Source organism: Myodes glareolus, chromosome 22, assembly GCF_982192425.1.
Source record: "Myodes glareolus chromosome 22, mMyoGla1.1, whole genome shotgun sequence".
Classification (NCBI taxonomy): domain Eukaryota; kingdom Metazoa; phylum Chordata; class Mammalia; order Rodentia; family Cricetidae; genus Myodes; species Myodes glareolus.
Genome location: NC_142047.1, coordinates 34,048,729 through 34,063,321, shown reverse-complemented (window position 1 = coordinate 34,063,321; position 14,593 = coordinate 34,048,729). Strand labels below are relative to the sequence as shown.

At 39.4% G+C, this 14,593-nt stretch overlaps 1 protein-coding gene across 11 annotated transcripts in view; it reads left to right on the top strand.

Moving 5' to 3' along the window:
- Positions 1-14,593, top strand: part of Nfat5 (nuclear factor of activated T cells 5) — an 88,239-nt gene that overhangs the window by 64,729 nt on the left and 8,917 nt on the right. For 8 of the 11 annotated variants that reach the window (XM_085681612.2, XM_085681614.2, XM_085681610.2 and 5 more), the window contains 4 exons: positions 2,167-2,299; positions 4,788-4,871; positions 10,880-11,028; positions 11,747-14,285. In XM_085681612.2, coding sequence (XP_085537738.2) covers positions 2,167-2,299; positions 4,788-4,871; positions 10,880-11,028; positions 11,747-14,285 — 2,905 coding nt within the window. The remainder of the gene's footprint in view (positions 1-2,166; positions 2,300-4,787; positions 4,872-10,879; positions 11,029-11,746; positions 14,286-14,593) is intronic. The other 3 variants (XM_085681613.2, XM_085681611.2, XM_048431020.3) reach the window with 1 other exon arrangement.

The following is a 14,593-nucleotide window of genomic DNA, read 5'->3' as shown; positions in this document are numbered from 1 at the left end:
TCCCTGGTGTTAGGATCATAAACATATATCATTATTCCTGGCTTCTCCAGTACCAGGGATTGAATCCAGGGCTTCATGCATACTAGACAAGCACTAATATTGAGCCATGTCCATCCTCAGCCTAATAATTAAATTTATATTAAAAATATGTATGATGTGTGTGTGTGTGTGTGTATGTGTGGGTACACATGGCATGTAGTATGTGCATGATAAGTCAGGACAGATTTATGGACTTGGCTCTGTTTTTCCACTGTTGGACCCTAGAGGAGGAGGAGTCGCCCCCCAGAGACCATCTCTCACCATCACAGCTGATGTAAAAGCATGAGGATTTTATTAATTCTGTCATGACAGGGTCTTCCAGCATTCGGGAGGCTAGAAGATCCCGAATGGCTGATACAGGCTATTTTTAAAGGGAAAAACCAGAGAAGGAAGGGATGTCTGGGGGTTGTTCTTTAACTATTATGATTGTCTTATTCAAAAGGGCTATTACCAATAATTGGCTGGTGAGTGGTTGCCAGATCAGATGAGGTAAGGGAAAACATCTGAGGGTCACTTTGCCCCTTCCCAGGGACTAAGTCAAAGCCTCAGTCACTGAGTCAACATCTAAGGGTTATCTTGCCTCTATTCAATAACTGAGTTCTATTTGGAGAACATTCACAAGGACTCAGGGAGATGATGGAAAGTTCCCAACATTTCTGTATGTGTGTGGGCAATTGTTAGATCCTTGCTTCCCAAGGGGGAAGTGGGGGAGCATTACTGCTGAGACCGAGAGCTGTCAGAAATGGCTTCAGAGTTCCACACCACCATATGATCCAGGTATCAAATCGGGTTTGTGTGGTGGTAGATTTGGAATGCTAGAGGTCTTTAGAGGGTTGTGATTTTGTTGTTACTTTACTATCGTATAGGGTGTGTTGGAGTGTGTGTACATGTGGCAGTCAGAGAACAACTCTGTGGTGTTAGTTCTCTCCTTCTACCTTTCTGTGGGTTCCAGGATCAAACTAGGTCATTAGGCTTTTTCAGCAAGTATTTTTACCTGGTGAGCCATCTCCCCAGCCCAGTCTTGGACTTCCTGCCAATGAACTTATAAACTAAAGCATAGCATGATAAGTCATTGGTTCTGTGGTTTTGTTCATTTTTTAATTTATTATTTTTTTCAGAGAGAGAGAGAGAGGGAGGGAGGAGTTAAGTGCCTTTCTGTGAAACATTTTCTTAGAGTAGAGTAAGGTTTGGTATCCTAGAGAACTGACCTAGAACTTGCATTAAATGGAAAATAAAACTGAAGTATTCGAGAGAAAAAGGTGTTGAAATGACAGAACCTTGAAACTGGGAGAGAAAAAAGTGTTGAAATGACAGAACCTTGAAACTGGGCATGGTGGTGCACACACCTGTAAACCCAGGTTGAAGGGGAGTAGTAAGACTCACAGGCCAGCCAGGCAAGGTGTTTTAGATGACATCGGAGTGCGTTTGGTATATATGCATCCTGACAGATTGTGAGGCAGAGCACCACGAATCTTTGTGGAGCTTCTACTTTCTTTTGTTTGAGAGAGACAAAAAACAGTACTTTGAAGTGATTAAAAAGTGCTGTTATGCTGGGCAATGGTGATGCATGCCTTTAAGCAGAGGCAGGTGTATCTTTGAGTTCAAGGCCAGCCTGGTCTATAGAGTGAGTTCCAGGACAGGCTCCAAAGCTACAGGGAAACCCTATCTTGAAAAACAAAACAAAAACTCAAATCAAAACAGCACCAAAAGAAAAGAAAAGAAAGGAAGAAAGAAAGAAAGATAGAAAGAAAGAGAAAAAGTTCTGTTGTGAAAATAAATATAATTAGGTTTGGGGAAGAATAACTACTTCAAAAGAATGGACGGGGAAGGGAAGACTTCTGAGGAGGTGGTGTTTTGTTTAAGACCCGGGTATGGGTAAGGAACTTGCCGACTGAGAGAGATGAAAGTACTACAGTTGGAGAGAATGGTCTGAGATAAAGCAGGAGTCTGAATGGAGCAGGAAGACCTAGAGATTGAGGCGGGTTTGAGCTCCATAGCAAGACCTGGCTCTAAAAATCAAGTGCATTTTTTTTTATAAACAAAGTTTTAAAAGTTGTACAGATATTGTATTTATTTTTCTCTTTTAACATTGCCTCTTTTTTGATTCTTATACTTTTCTTTAATTAGAATCATCTTATTGTGAAGGTTCCCCCATATCATGACCAACATATAACTTTGCCTGTATCAGTGGGAATATATGTTGTGACCAATGCTGGAAGATCTCATGATGTTCAGCCATTTACATACACTCCAGACCCAGGTACGTCAAAATGAAAAACTCTGAACTAAAATGAATAATTAATTTCTAGTTAGTCCTTTTGAAAAAGTTTGAAGTCCAGACAACCAAAAGTAAAAAACCCGTATATATGAATTTCTACTAATTTGACTTAGAGATGGGTATTTTCTAAAAAGACAGCTACAAGATACTACTGTTGCTCTTAGAATCCTTCCCTCCTGTTCTCAATAATAGAAGAGCTGACAGTGCTTGAAGGCCAGTGCTTCCGAGTCCGCACAGCTCACTTCCTAGTGAAGACCACTGTTCATTGACTGCCTTTAAATGCAGAGGTGAAACTCCCAACTGGAAATTATTAATGCTCTAGTTCGGCTGGTTTATTACCCCCTCCCTCCCCTCACATTGGGTTTGGTTCCAGGGCCTTAATATGCTAATTACATGCTTGACCACCAAACTATTCCTCTGGCCCTAGTGTGCATTCTGGAAAGAAGAAACTTGAAGTGATAAGTAATAACATAAAACTAGACTTAGGATAAATGTTTTGGTAGTTTGGTTGGTTGGCTTGGTTTGGTTTTTTGATACAGGATTTCTCTGTGTAACAGCTCTGGCTATTCCAGAACTCTCTATGTAGACCAGGCTGGTTGCCTGCCTTCTGAATGCTGGGATTAAAGACATTTGCCACCACTCCCTGGCAATGTTTTAAATATAATTTTAAACACTTCATGGTTTAGAAATCAGGGTGGCATGTGCTTTTAATCCCAGCAAGCAGATCTCTGTGAGTTCCAGGATAGCCAGAACTCTTACACATAGAAACTGAGAACCCTTATCCAGGGGGAAAAAAGGAAAACAAAATTGGAGCACAAAAGTAACTGGGGTTAAAGGCTACACCACTACTGCCTTGCTTTTAAAAACATTTTTATTAGGCTTGAGAATTCAGTCTGTAGGGTAAAGTGCTTGCCATGCAAGTGTGAAAACCTGAACTTGATTCCCTGAACACATTTTCTAAAACCAATTGTAATGGTGTGAGCTTGTAAGTACCAGAGCTAGTGAGTGTGAGATAGGTGAATCCCTGAGACTTGCTCACCAGCCAAGCCTAATCAGTGAGCTTCAGGCCAATGAAAGACCCTGTCTTAATAGAAAAAAATGGTTAGTTCCTAGGGATACCTGAGGTTTACCTTTGGCCTCTTATACAAATGGACATATATGCACACATATATCTACACATACTTGAACACACATACATATAATAAAGGGAATTTAAAAAAATAGAGATTAGGGAGGTGGCTCAGTCAGTAAATACTTGTTGCACAAGCTTAAGATCTGGAGTCCATGGCCAGGGCCCATGGCATGACTACAGTGGTACATGCCTGGAGAACTGGATTAGTGATTGTCTTAGGGTTTCTGCTTTCTGATAGAACCCAGGACCGCCAGCCCAGGGATAGAGCCACCCACAATGGACTGGGCCCTCCCCCATCAATCAATAATTAATAACATTCCTTACAGTCAGATGTTATGGAAGCATTTTCTCAGTTGAGTTTCCTCAAGATTGTGTGTTGTTGAACAGTTTGCTCTTGCAGAGAACCCAGGTTCAGTTCCCAGCATCCACATGCACTGGAGAAATGGAGGCAGGAAGATCTGTGACTTGGTAGCCAGCCAATCAAGCTAAATCTACATGACCTCCTGATTTGACTAGGACACTGTTTCCTCAGCGTTTCTAATGCTTTGACCCTTTAGTACAGTTCCTCATGTTGTGGTGACCCTCACCCCAGCCATAAAATTATTTCTTTGCTACTTAATAACTGTAATTTTGCCACTATTATCATAAATTTCTGGTATGCAGGATATCTGATAAATGACCCCTTTGGGGTTTTGACGCACAGGTTGAGAACCACTGGGAAAGGAACCCTTGACTCAGCAATAGTAATAAAAATCATTACCATTTGAAGCCAAACCTACTTATTTGGAGTTCAACATTATCATTTAGAAATGATGTTTGTTCTTCAGCTCATAAAATCTGTTCTGGAAGATTTAATAGTAGGCTTACTGCTCTGTTAATGCTAGTAAAGATTCTTTTCTAAAGTTTTACTGAAAGAATAATCATAGAGCTATATGTTCATCATGTATATTTTAACTTAACTTTAAATATTAACAAATGTTTTTGAGTTGGTACTTTTAAATAAATTTATATAGGTAAATAGTTTTTTTTTCTTGCTAGTGCTCTAATATAGCTGTTAAGTTTTAAATGTCTGCCTTCCATTCATCTCATATTACTAATATGTATAGTGTTTAAAGGATCCTTAAAGTTTTCTGTTTTGGTAAGTGATCATATGTCCTATCTACTTGGAGATGAATGCATTTTAGAGGGTAGACTGCTGGTTATAAAAATTACCTCAACCTAGGACTTAGAGTAAATAAGTCAGTGATGTACTGAGAAGATATTCCAGTTAAAGAGTAAGAATATGTGCTTTACTAGGATCAATAAATTGAAATAAATATGTGTCTTTTATTTTCACAGCAGCAGCTGGAGCTTTGAATGTCAGTGTGAAAAAGGAGACATCTAGTCCAGCAAGGCCTTGCTCTTTTGAAGAAGCCATGAAAGGTACCAAGCTGATATTTCTTAGATACTAATTTGGCCATCCTAAGTGTTCACTAGTAAACCTTAGTGCATTGTCTACTCTGATGTGTTCTGATACTTAGCAAGGTGTTTTCCAAATTATAAAATAAATATTTGTCTGACTTTACTGATGCAGAGACTTGTTTTTCAATTTGCTACTTTTATTTAGCGTATTGGTATACTTTAAAAACAAAACCATAATAGACCAAATATGATGGTGTGTACTTGGAATCCTAACACTTGGGAGGCAGGGGAATCATGAGTTCAAGTTCAAGACCATAGACCTTCTATCAAAATAACAACAAATGCGTTAGAGTAGAGGAATTTTGTTTTAAAATTCTTTTTGTTTTTTTCAAGATAGGGTTTCTCTGTAGCTTTGGAGCCTATCCTGGAACTAGCTCTTGTATACCAGACTGGCCTTGAACTCACAGAGATCCACCCGTGTCTACCTCCTGAGTGCTGGGATTAAAGGCGTGTAACACCACCGCCTGGCTGTTTTTAAATTCTTAAGTGTAAAAAAAAAAAATCCTTAAAGGGGGACTGAAGACATGGCTCAGCAATTAAGAGCACTGCATTAGCTGCTCTCCCAGAGGACTCAGGTTTGATTTCTAGCACCCCTGTGGCAGCTCACGACTGTTTTAACCCCTGTTCCATGGTAGTGGACTCCCTTACATACATGTAGGCAAATATACATAAAATAAAAAAAATATAATCAAAACAAAACAAAGCAAAAACTTTAAGGGCCTTCAAGATGACTCAGTGGATAAAAGCATTTGCCAGTAGTCTGATGACCTGGGTTAAATTCCTGAACACACATGGTGGAAGAAAAGAACCAACTCTGACATTTTGTCCTTTAACCTTCCCATAGTATGTGCACTTGGGTACCCACACATACACATAGATTAATACATAAATAGAAAAAAACCAAAACAACAAAAACAAAGTCCAAACCCCTTAAAAGTAATAAACACACAAAAAATATAAAACAGAAGTCTGCTGGTAGTAGTGCACATGTTTGATCTTCAGCGCACATGTTTGATCCTCGGCACCCATGAGGCAGAGTCAGGTGGATCTCTGAGTTCAAGGCCAACCTGGTCTACAGAGCAAGTTTCAGGACAGCCAGGGATACACAAAGAAACCCTTTCTCAACCCCCCTTACCCCAAAAATGTAAAGTAGAAATTATGAAGCTTTTTTTATGAAAGGATTGTACTTGTTACCAAGACCAAAAAGACTGACATGAACTGTAGATATATGAAAAGTTGCCCTGGGATCTAGCCATTCTTCCTTCTGACATGTTTATAATTTTCTTACCAATTAAGATGTCTGTTTTTCGAAACTATGACAGTCCTGGAACTGGAACTGGCTTTGTAAACTAGGCTGGCTGCTAACTCAGAGATCTGCCTTTGCCTCCCACTGCCCTGTTCTATCTTTTTTTTTTTTTTTGGTTTTTCGAGACAGGGTTTCTCTGTAGCTTTGGAGCCTGTCCTGGAACTAACTCTTGTAGACCAGGCTAGCCTCGAACTCACAGAGAACCACCTGCTTCTGCCTCCTGAGTGCTGAGATTAAAGGTGTGTGCCATCACCACCCGGCTGTTCTACCTTTTTAAAACAACAACAAAAATGGGTGTGATGCCTACAGTGCCAGTGCTGGGCCTGTCTAGCCTGCATAATAAAACTGTCTCAGAAAGCCCTAGTCCAAAGGAAACCATAAATATAAAGTGATTTAAGTCTGTTACAGTGTGGTAGGGCAGATTGCTGCGCCACAGTTTACAGTATGTTGTGATGATGCTTTTATGATGCTTTACCTATGAAAGTATAGATTACATAACGACACCGTTTTGTAACCCCCCGCCCATTTTCCTGCCCTTAAATTCATGTGGATTAAATTATATAAAGGAGTATAATGAACTTGGTTATAATAAAACTTCTCAGTAGTAAAACTGAGAATTCGTATGTAGAATAGTTCCTTACTTGCTATTGTAATTGTGACCATGAACCTTTTCCAGAATAGATTAGTAAAAGACTGGGAAGTTTATCAGACTCAACTAAAGAAGGCCACAAGCTTGACTGTGTAACTAGTGTTCATTGAACATTTACTTGAAGTCAATGCCGAGCTCTTCATAAGAAAATGAAGCCGGAACTCAGAAATTAAGTGACACAATTGTATAAGGTCACTTATAGCTTGATTGAAAATTTGTTTCAGTTTCATTCTGTAGATCTTTGTGAGCCATTGTCAGGCAGTGGTGGCATATACCCTTAATGTCAGCCCACCATGTAGAGGCAGGTAGGTCTTTGACTCTGAGGCCAGCCTGGTTGACATAGTGAGTTCTGGGACAGCCAGGACTACACGAGAAACTCTTATCTCAAAACAACAAAACCAAAAAACAAAGGGAAAAAGAAATATTAATTAATTAATCAATTCACATTCATTAAATGAATACTCTAATTACTAAAGAACATCAGGTATGTTTGTAATCTGTCCTGTTTGTTTTGTGACAGGATTTCACTCTGTTAACCAGGCTGGCCTGGAACTCCTGGCAATCTCCTGTCTCAGCCTCCAGCATGTTGGGATTACAGGCGTGAGCTATGGTGCCTGACTATAGTCCACCCTTAAACCTGTGTTCCTAGAGAATTGGATCCAGTAGGTAGATCACAACCCAGTCCTACATGAAATTTCACATAAAAGAGCATGTTTTGAATTTTAAAAAGCAATGGTTTTTATTGTGTTTTTAGTGATAAAATATTTAGTCATTTGAGCAAAATTTTACTAGTTCCCCCCTCCAAATAAACTGAATATGAAACAGGCACTCTTTTTCATAATTCAGATCTTATTTTGATAAATACCTTATCAATTAAAAGTAGGAAAAAATGGTGTGGGGGACGACTGGAGAGACGGCTCAGTGGTTAAGAGCACTGACTGATCTTCCAGAGGACCTGGATTCAATTCACAGCACCTACATGGAAGCTCATAACTGTCTATAATTCCACTTCCAGGGAACCCAATGCCATGGCAAAACGCCAGTGCACATAAAATAAATAAATTTTAAAAAGTAAGGTAAAAGAATTTTATGAAGATGTAAACTAAATTGAGCTCTAAACTGTTTTATAGGTTTAGACTTTAAATTTGTCATCATAAGCAAAGTAAGTAGTTCTATATTAAAAGGAAGTAATAACTTCAGAACTAGGAATTTTTTTTTAACAAATAGCTTATATTTTATGATTCTCAAGCTTTAGTGCTGAGCCAGAATGCTTTGTGGAAATTTAATTAGCAATACTTTCATGATGAAGACTATATGGCATGAATGACACTTAAATTTCTATAGCAGTGATAATCCTTGTAGGATCTTTCTTAAAAATAGCCATGATTGTAATAATATTTAGTTCTTGATCCCCCAAGATAATACTGTGGCTACATATTGAAAACTCTTATAGCAGGCTCGCACTCTGTCTGTTTGTCTGTCTGTCTGTCTCTCTCTCTCTTGCTCTTTCGTTTCCTAGCAAAATCCAAGGTGGTCTTGAAGTAATTTTTGAAGACATTTGTCATATTATGAACCAAGAAAAATTACAACTGGAATGAGAAAAGATAACTGGAATGATAAAGATGTGAATATTAAGTGTTGGAACTATGTAACAAAAAGTTTGACCATGAGATTAATGCGACAAGTAATTCTGAATTTTGTAATGAAAGTCAAAATTAAAACAGAAGATTTTAGTAAGGAAAGTGGAGGTTTTTAAAAAAGAACCAAATGGAAATTATAGAACTTAAAACTGAACTGTTTTTTGTTTTTGTTGTTGATGTTGCTAGTTATGTTTCATTGAAACTGGGGGAAATTATGTCTTCCACTTATAGTGGAATCAAACAAGAAATCAGTAATAAAGTAAGACAGGAGGATCTCTGTGAGGTTGAGGTCAGTCTGATCTACATAGTGAATTCCAGAACCACATAGGCCCTCTCCCCAAAAGTAAATAAACAAATAAAAACGAAAGAAAGTAATCAGTAATAAAAAGAATAGGAAAGCCTTCACATTTTCCTATTTCTCTTAAAGTTTCTGACTGTGGGTGTGGCTCAGTTGGTAAAATGCTTGCCTGACAGATGAGGCCCTGGGTTGGCTCTCCACACTGCATAAACTAGGGCATGGTGGTATCCACCTGCAATCCCAGTGTTCACTGCGTAAACCAGGTGTGATGGTATCCACCTGCAATCCCAGTGTTTGGAAAGTGAAGGCAGTGGTATTGGTTCAGGTCTTGGGCTTTGAGTTTAAGCTACTCTGGGAAAGATGAGAGTGTCTCAAAGAGTGCAGAGAGCTAGAGAGATGGCTCAGTGGTTAAAAGCATTTGTTCTTGCAAAGGACCCTGGTTTCATTCTCAGTACCTACATGGTGGCTCACAGGTGTCTGTAATTCCTGTTCCAGGGATTCTGACCTTTAGCAGTGCATAGTACACATACTTACAAACAGGCAGAACACTCATTCACATAATGTAAAAATAAATATTTTTTAAAACAACAAGAATATCAAAAGGAAATTGAAAAATAAATGAATAAAAATTAATAATATTTGAAAGTTTCTGAGATGCTAGGCATAGTGGCATGTGATCTGTTATGCTTGCACCCTGGAGGCTAAGAAGGGAAAATGAAATGTTTGAGACCAGCATGAGCTGCATATTAGTAAAAACTGTCTTAATAATATGTATTTCTGCTGGACTTGTAGTGGCACACACCTTTAATCTCTTTAATGCACTCAGGAGGCAGAGGCAGGCAGATCTATGTGACTTGAGGCCAACCTGAACTACAGAGAGAGTTTGCTAGGACAGCTAGGGTTACACAGAGAAACCCTGTATGGAAAAACAATAAACAAGACAAAAATTAAAAAAACTAACAAAAAATAAAGACCTATTTCTTTTCCAGAGTAACAAAGTAATAAGGGTTTGAGTCTCAAATTCTGGATCAGGCTTTAGCTGTGTGATCAATTCAGAGACTGTGATAAACAATAACAGTAGGCTCCATAAAGTACCAGTGGCAAACTCAAGTAAAGTTAAAAAGAAGAAAAAGAATTGAAGTCATGGGGTGGGGGAATGGGACTAGAGTAGAAAAGTAATAGTTGCCACTCCTAGCTGTAGATCAATAGCTATTCGAAGTGGAGGTTGATAGAGGTTAAAAAATAGTGAGAAATGTATTTAATGTACCATCTCGAATTGTTCAAGTTTCTAAAACATTGAACAGAGAATAAAAATTTATAAATTACTTTATGTTTTCTTAAATTTTTACTGTGAGATACTTCAATAATCTTAGCCTTTAAAAGATTGGAATGCTTGGAGATTACTAGTTTGTATGCTAAAAGAGCTAAGCATGATCCTTGTTCAGTGACACCTAGTATGGGGCTTGTGGGATACAGCTTGATATTTGAACCCTTATTGTTTAGCTTATTATTTAGTGATGGGGGCTCTCTAGGTTTCAAGTGTTCCTCGGTTTGATTACCTGGCGTGATACTGCATAAATAAGCCTGCCTTCTCAGCCAATACCAAGAATCTTCAAGCCAGGTAGGGGTGGGGATAAGTAGCAGAGTGGGCAGAGTGCTGGCCTAGGATGCATTAAGCCCTGGGCTCAATTTAAGCATAATGACCCACACGTGTAGTGCCAAGTCAAGGCAGGAGGATCAAAAGTTTGAGGTAACTCTTAGGGTACATATCTAGTTTGAAATCAGCCTGAACTACATGAGAGCCTCTCAAAAATGGGGTAAGGGTAAATATATCATTCATTACAACATCAAAAAAATAGACATTTAAGTAAATAAAATAGACATTTAAACCAGGTATAGTGGTACACCCATACTTTGAGCTGTTGGCTGCTGAGGCAGTAAGATGATAAGTTTGAGGCCAGTCTAGACTGTATAGAGACTACTTCAAACAAAAAAATTGGCTTAAACAATGGCTTATAGTAAATAGATTGTTTTTTTGGTTATGTTTATGATTTGCAATTTTTTTTATGTGTGTAGCAATGAAAACATCTGGATGTAACTTAGATAAGGTGAACATTCTTCCTAATGCCCTGATCACTCCACTCATATCAAGCAGTATGATTAAGACTGAAGATGTCACTCCAATGGAAGTAACAGCAGAGAAAAGATCTTCCCCTATTTTTCAGGTGAGTTATGTTATCTAGTGCCCCATATCTTTATCTCACATATGAAAACTACTATATTCGCCTTTCTTGTTTCTTTGACATTTATTTTTCATTGAATATACCTACTTAATTTTGCTTTTCAGAGCATGTGCTTTATATGTCAGTAAAATTGTTGCAAAGTAACTTCCAGTACACATTTTGACAAGAGGAGGAATTAATACCTGTGAGATGAGGGGTTTTTATGACGGTATTACAAGTTGTTTTGGGGGCTAAGGAAGCAAGGATGTGAGTTCAAGTTTAACCTGATTGAACAGAAAGACCCTGCCCCCAAAATTGGTTGATTTAATTAAAGCACTAATTTTAGCATTTTCAGAGGTAGGAACATTTGATTATGGCTTCTTCTCTCCTGTCTTTTTAATTCCCCCTTTAACTCATTTTTCCCCATTGTAGTGTTGCCATGATTCACAATGTGGAAGTATTTTAAATTTGGTTATACACAAATCATAGGATTAATAGGATTAATGTTCTCTTACTGTTCTTAATTTGTCTATACATACCAATACATGATTACAGTACTGATCGTCAGAAATTAATTATATCATAGAGAATCAGTCTTACACCAATTTCTGATTGTAGTGTAGAGTAGAAAATTAGCTCTGTGCATTCTTAGAAATAATTTTTGGAGTAATAATGTAGTTATTGTATATGTACATATTATTTATGACTTTTTGTTTTTTAGACTACAAAGACAGTTGGATCGACTCAGCAAACTTTAGAAACTATTTCTAACATAACAGGAAATTCATCTTTTTCATCACCATCATCTTCCCACTTACCTTCTGAAAATGAAAATCAGCAGCAGCTTCAGCCCAAGGCATATAACCCAGAGGCCCTGACAACTATCCAAACACAGGACATCTCACAGCCTGGGACTTTTCCAGCAGTTTCTGCTTCTAGTCAGCTGCCCAGCAGTGATGCATTACTGCAGCAGGCTACACAGTTTCAGACAAGAGAAGCTCAGTCGAGAGACACATTACAGTCAGATGGCACAGTGGTTAATTTGTCACAGTTGACTGAGGCATCACAACAGCAGCAGCCATCCCCGCTTCAAGAACAAGCACAGACGTTACAACAGCAGATCTCATCAAATATTTTCCCACCGCCAAGTAGTGTGAGCCAGCTCCAGAGTACTATTCAGCATCTGCAAGCAGGAAGTTTTGCAGGTGGCACTGCTGGTGGCAGCAGTGGAAGTGTTGACTTGGTCCAGCAGGTTCTAGAAGCACAACAACAGTTATCTTCTGTTCTGTTTTCTGCTCCAGATGGTAATGAGAATGTTCAGGAACAACTTAATGCAGACATTTTCCAAGTCAGTCAAATTCAAAGTAGTGTAAGCCCTGGAATGTTTGCCTCAACAGAGCCTGCAGTTCATACCAGACCAGATAACTTACTACCTGGGAGGGCTGACAATGTCCATCAACAAACTGAAAACACACTGTCTAATCAGCAACAGCAGCAGCAACAACAACAACAGCAACAGCAAGTGATGGAATCATCAGCTGCAATGGTGATGGAGATGCAGCAGAGCATTTGCCAAGCGGCTGCCCAGATTCAGTCAGAACTATATCCTTCAGCTGCTTCAGCAAATGGAAGCCTTCAGCAGTCTCCAGTGTACCAGCAGCCTTCTCACATGATGAGTGCACTGCCTACCAGTGAGGACATGCAAATGCAGTGCGAGTTGTTCTCTTCTTCTCCCTCAGTTTCAGGAAATGAAACGTCAACAACCACCACACCACAGGTTACAACCCCTGGCTCCACTATGTTTCAGGCACCAAGTTCAGGAGATGGAGAAGAAACTGGAACACAGGCAAAACAAATTCAGAACAGTGTCTTTCAGACCATGGTTCAAATGCAACACAGTGGGGACAACCAGCCTCAAGTAAATCTCTTCTCATCTACAAAAAATATAATGAGTGTTCAGAATAGTGGTACCCAGCAACAAGGGAATAGCTTGTTCCAGCAAGGGAATGAGATGATGTCACTTCAGTCTGGGAACTTTTTGCAGCAGTCTTCTCATTCACAGGCTCAACTGTTTCATCCTCAAAATCCTATCGCTGATGCTCAGAACCTTTCCCAGGAAACCCAAGGTTCAATTTTTCACAGTCCAAATCCTATTGTCCACAGTCAGACTTCTACAGCGTCCTCTGAGCAGTTGCAGCCTCCAATGTTTCACTCTCAGAATACCATTGCTGTATTACAAGGCTCTTCAGTTCCTCAAGATCAGCAGTCACCCAACATATTTCTTTCCCAAAATTCTATGAATAATCTTCAAACGAACACAGTAGGCCAAGAAGAACAGATTTCATTTTTTGCAGCACAGAACTCAATTTCTCCACTTCAGTCAACATCAAACCCTGAACAGCAAGCTGCTTTTCAACAGCAGCCTCCAATCTCACACATCCCAACCCCGATTCTGTCCCAGGAACAGGCACAATCCACTCAGCAAGGTTTATTTCAGCCTCAGGTAGCCCTTGGCTCCCTTCCATCTAATCCAATGCCTCAAAGCCAGCAAGGAGCAATTTTCCAAACACAGCACTCAATAGTTGGCATGCAGAGCAACTCTCCATCCCAAGAACAGCAGCAACAGCAGCAACAGCAGCAGCAACAACAACAGCAGCAGCAGCAGCAACAGCAGCAGCAACAACAGCAACAGCAGCAGAATATTTTATTCAATAATCAGAATGCCATGGCTACAATGGCATCTCAGAAGCAGCCACCACCAAACATGATATTTAGCCCAAGCCAAAACCCAATGACTAGTCAGGAGCAGCAGAACCAGTCAATTTTTCACCAACAAAGTAATATGGCCCCAATGAACCAAGAGCAGCAACCCATGCAATTTCAGAATCAGCCTACAGTTTCCTCACTTCAGAACCCAGGTCCTACACAGTCTGAGTCACCACAGACCTCCTTGTTCCATAGTTCTCCTCAGATCCAGTTGGTACAAGGGTCACCTAATTCTCAAGAGCAGCAAGTAACACTCTTCCTCTCTCCAGCATCCATGTCTGCACTGCAAACCAGTATAAACCAACAAGACATGCAACAGTCTCCTCTTTATTCTGCTCAGAACAACATGCCTGGAATTCAAGGAGCCACTTCTTCAGCCCAGTCCCAGGCTACTTTATTTCACAACACTACAGGAGGCACAATGAACCAACTACAAAATTCTCCTGGTTCATCTCAACAGACTTCAGGAATGTTCTTATTTGGCATTCAAAACAGTAAGAAACAAATTTCTCTGTACTTAGTTGAGATGTCCAGATTATTATAAAGAAGTACAAAGCACAATGTTTTAAGAGCAGAGTAAAATTCCACCAACTGAAGACTGAGGCCTTGGACAAGTTATTTGGCCTTCATGGGCCTGAATGTCCATATTTTCAAAAGTGGTCAATTTTAGATTGGTCATGATGGTTCATGCCGTTGTAGTCCTAATCTTTCAGATGTAGAGGCAGGAAGATCAGAAATTCAAAGTCACCCGTGGCTTCATAGTGTATTTGAGACTAGCCTGGGATACATGAGACCTTATCTC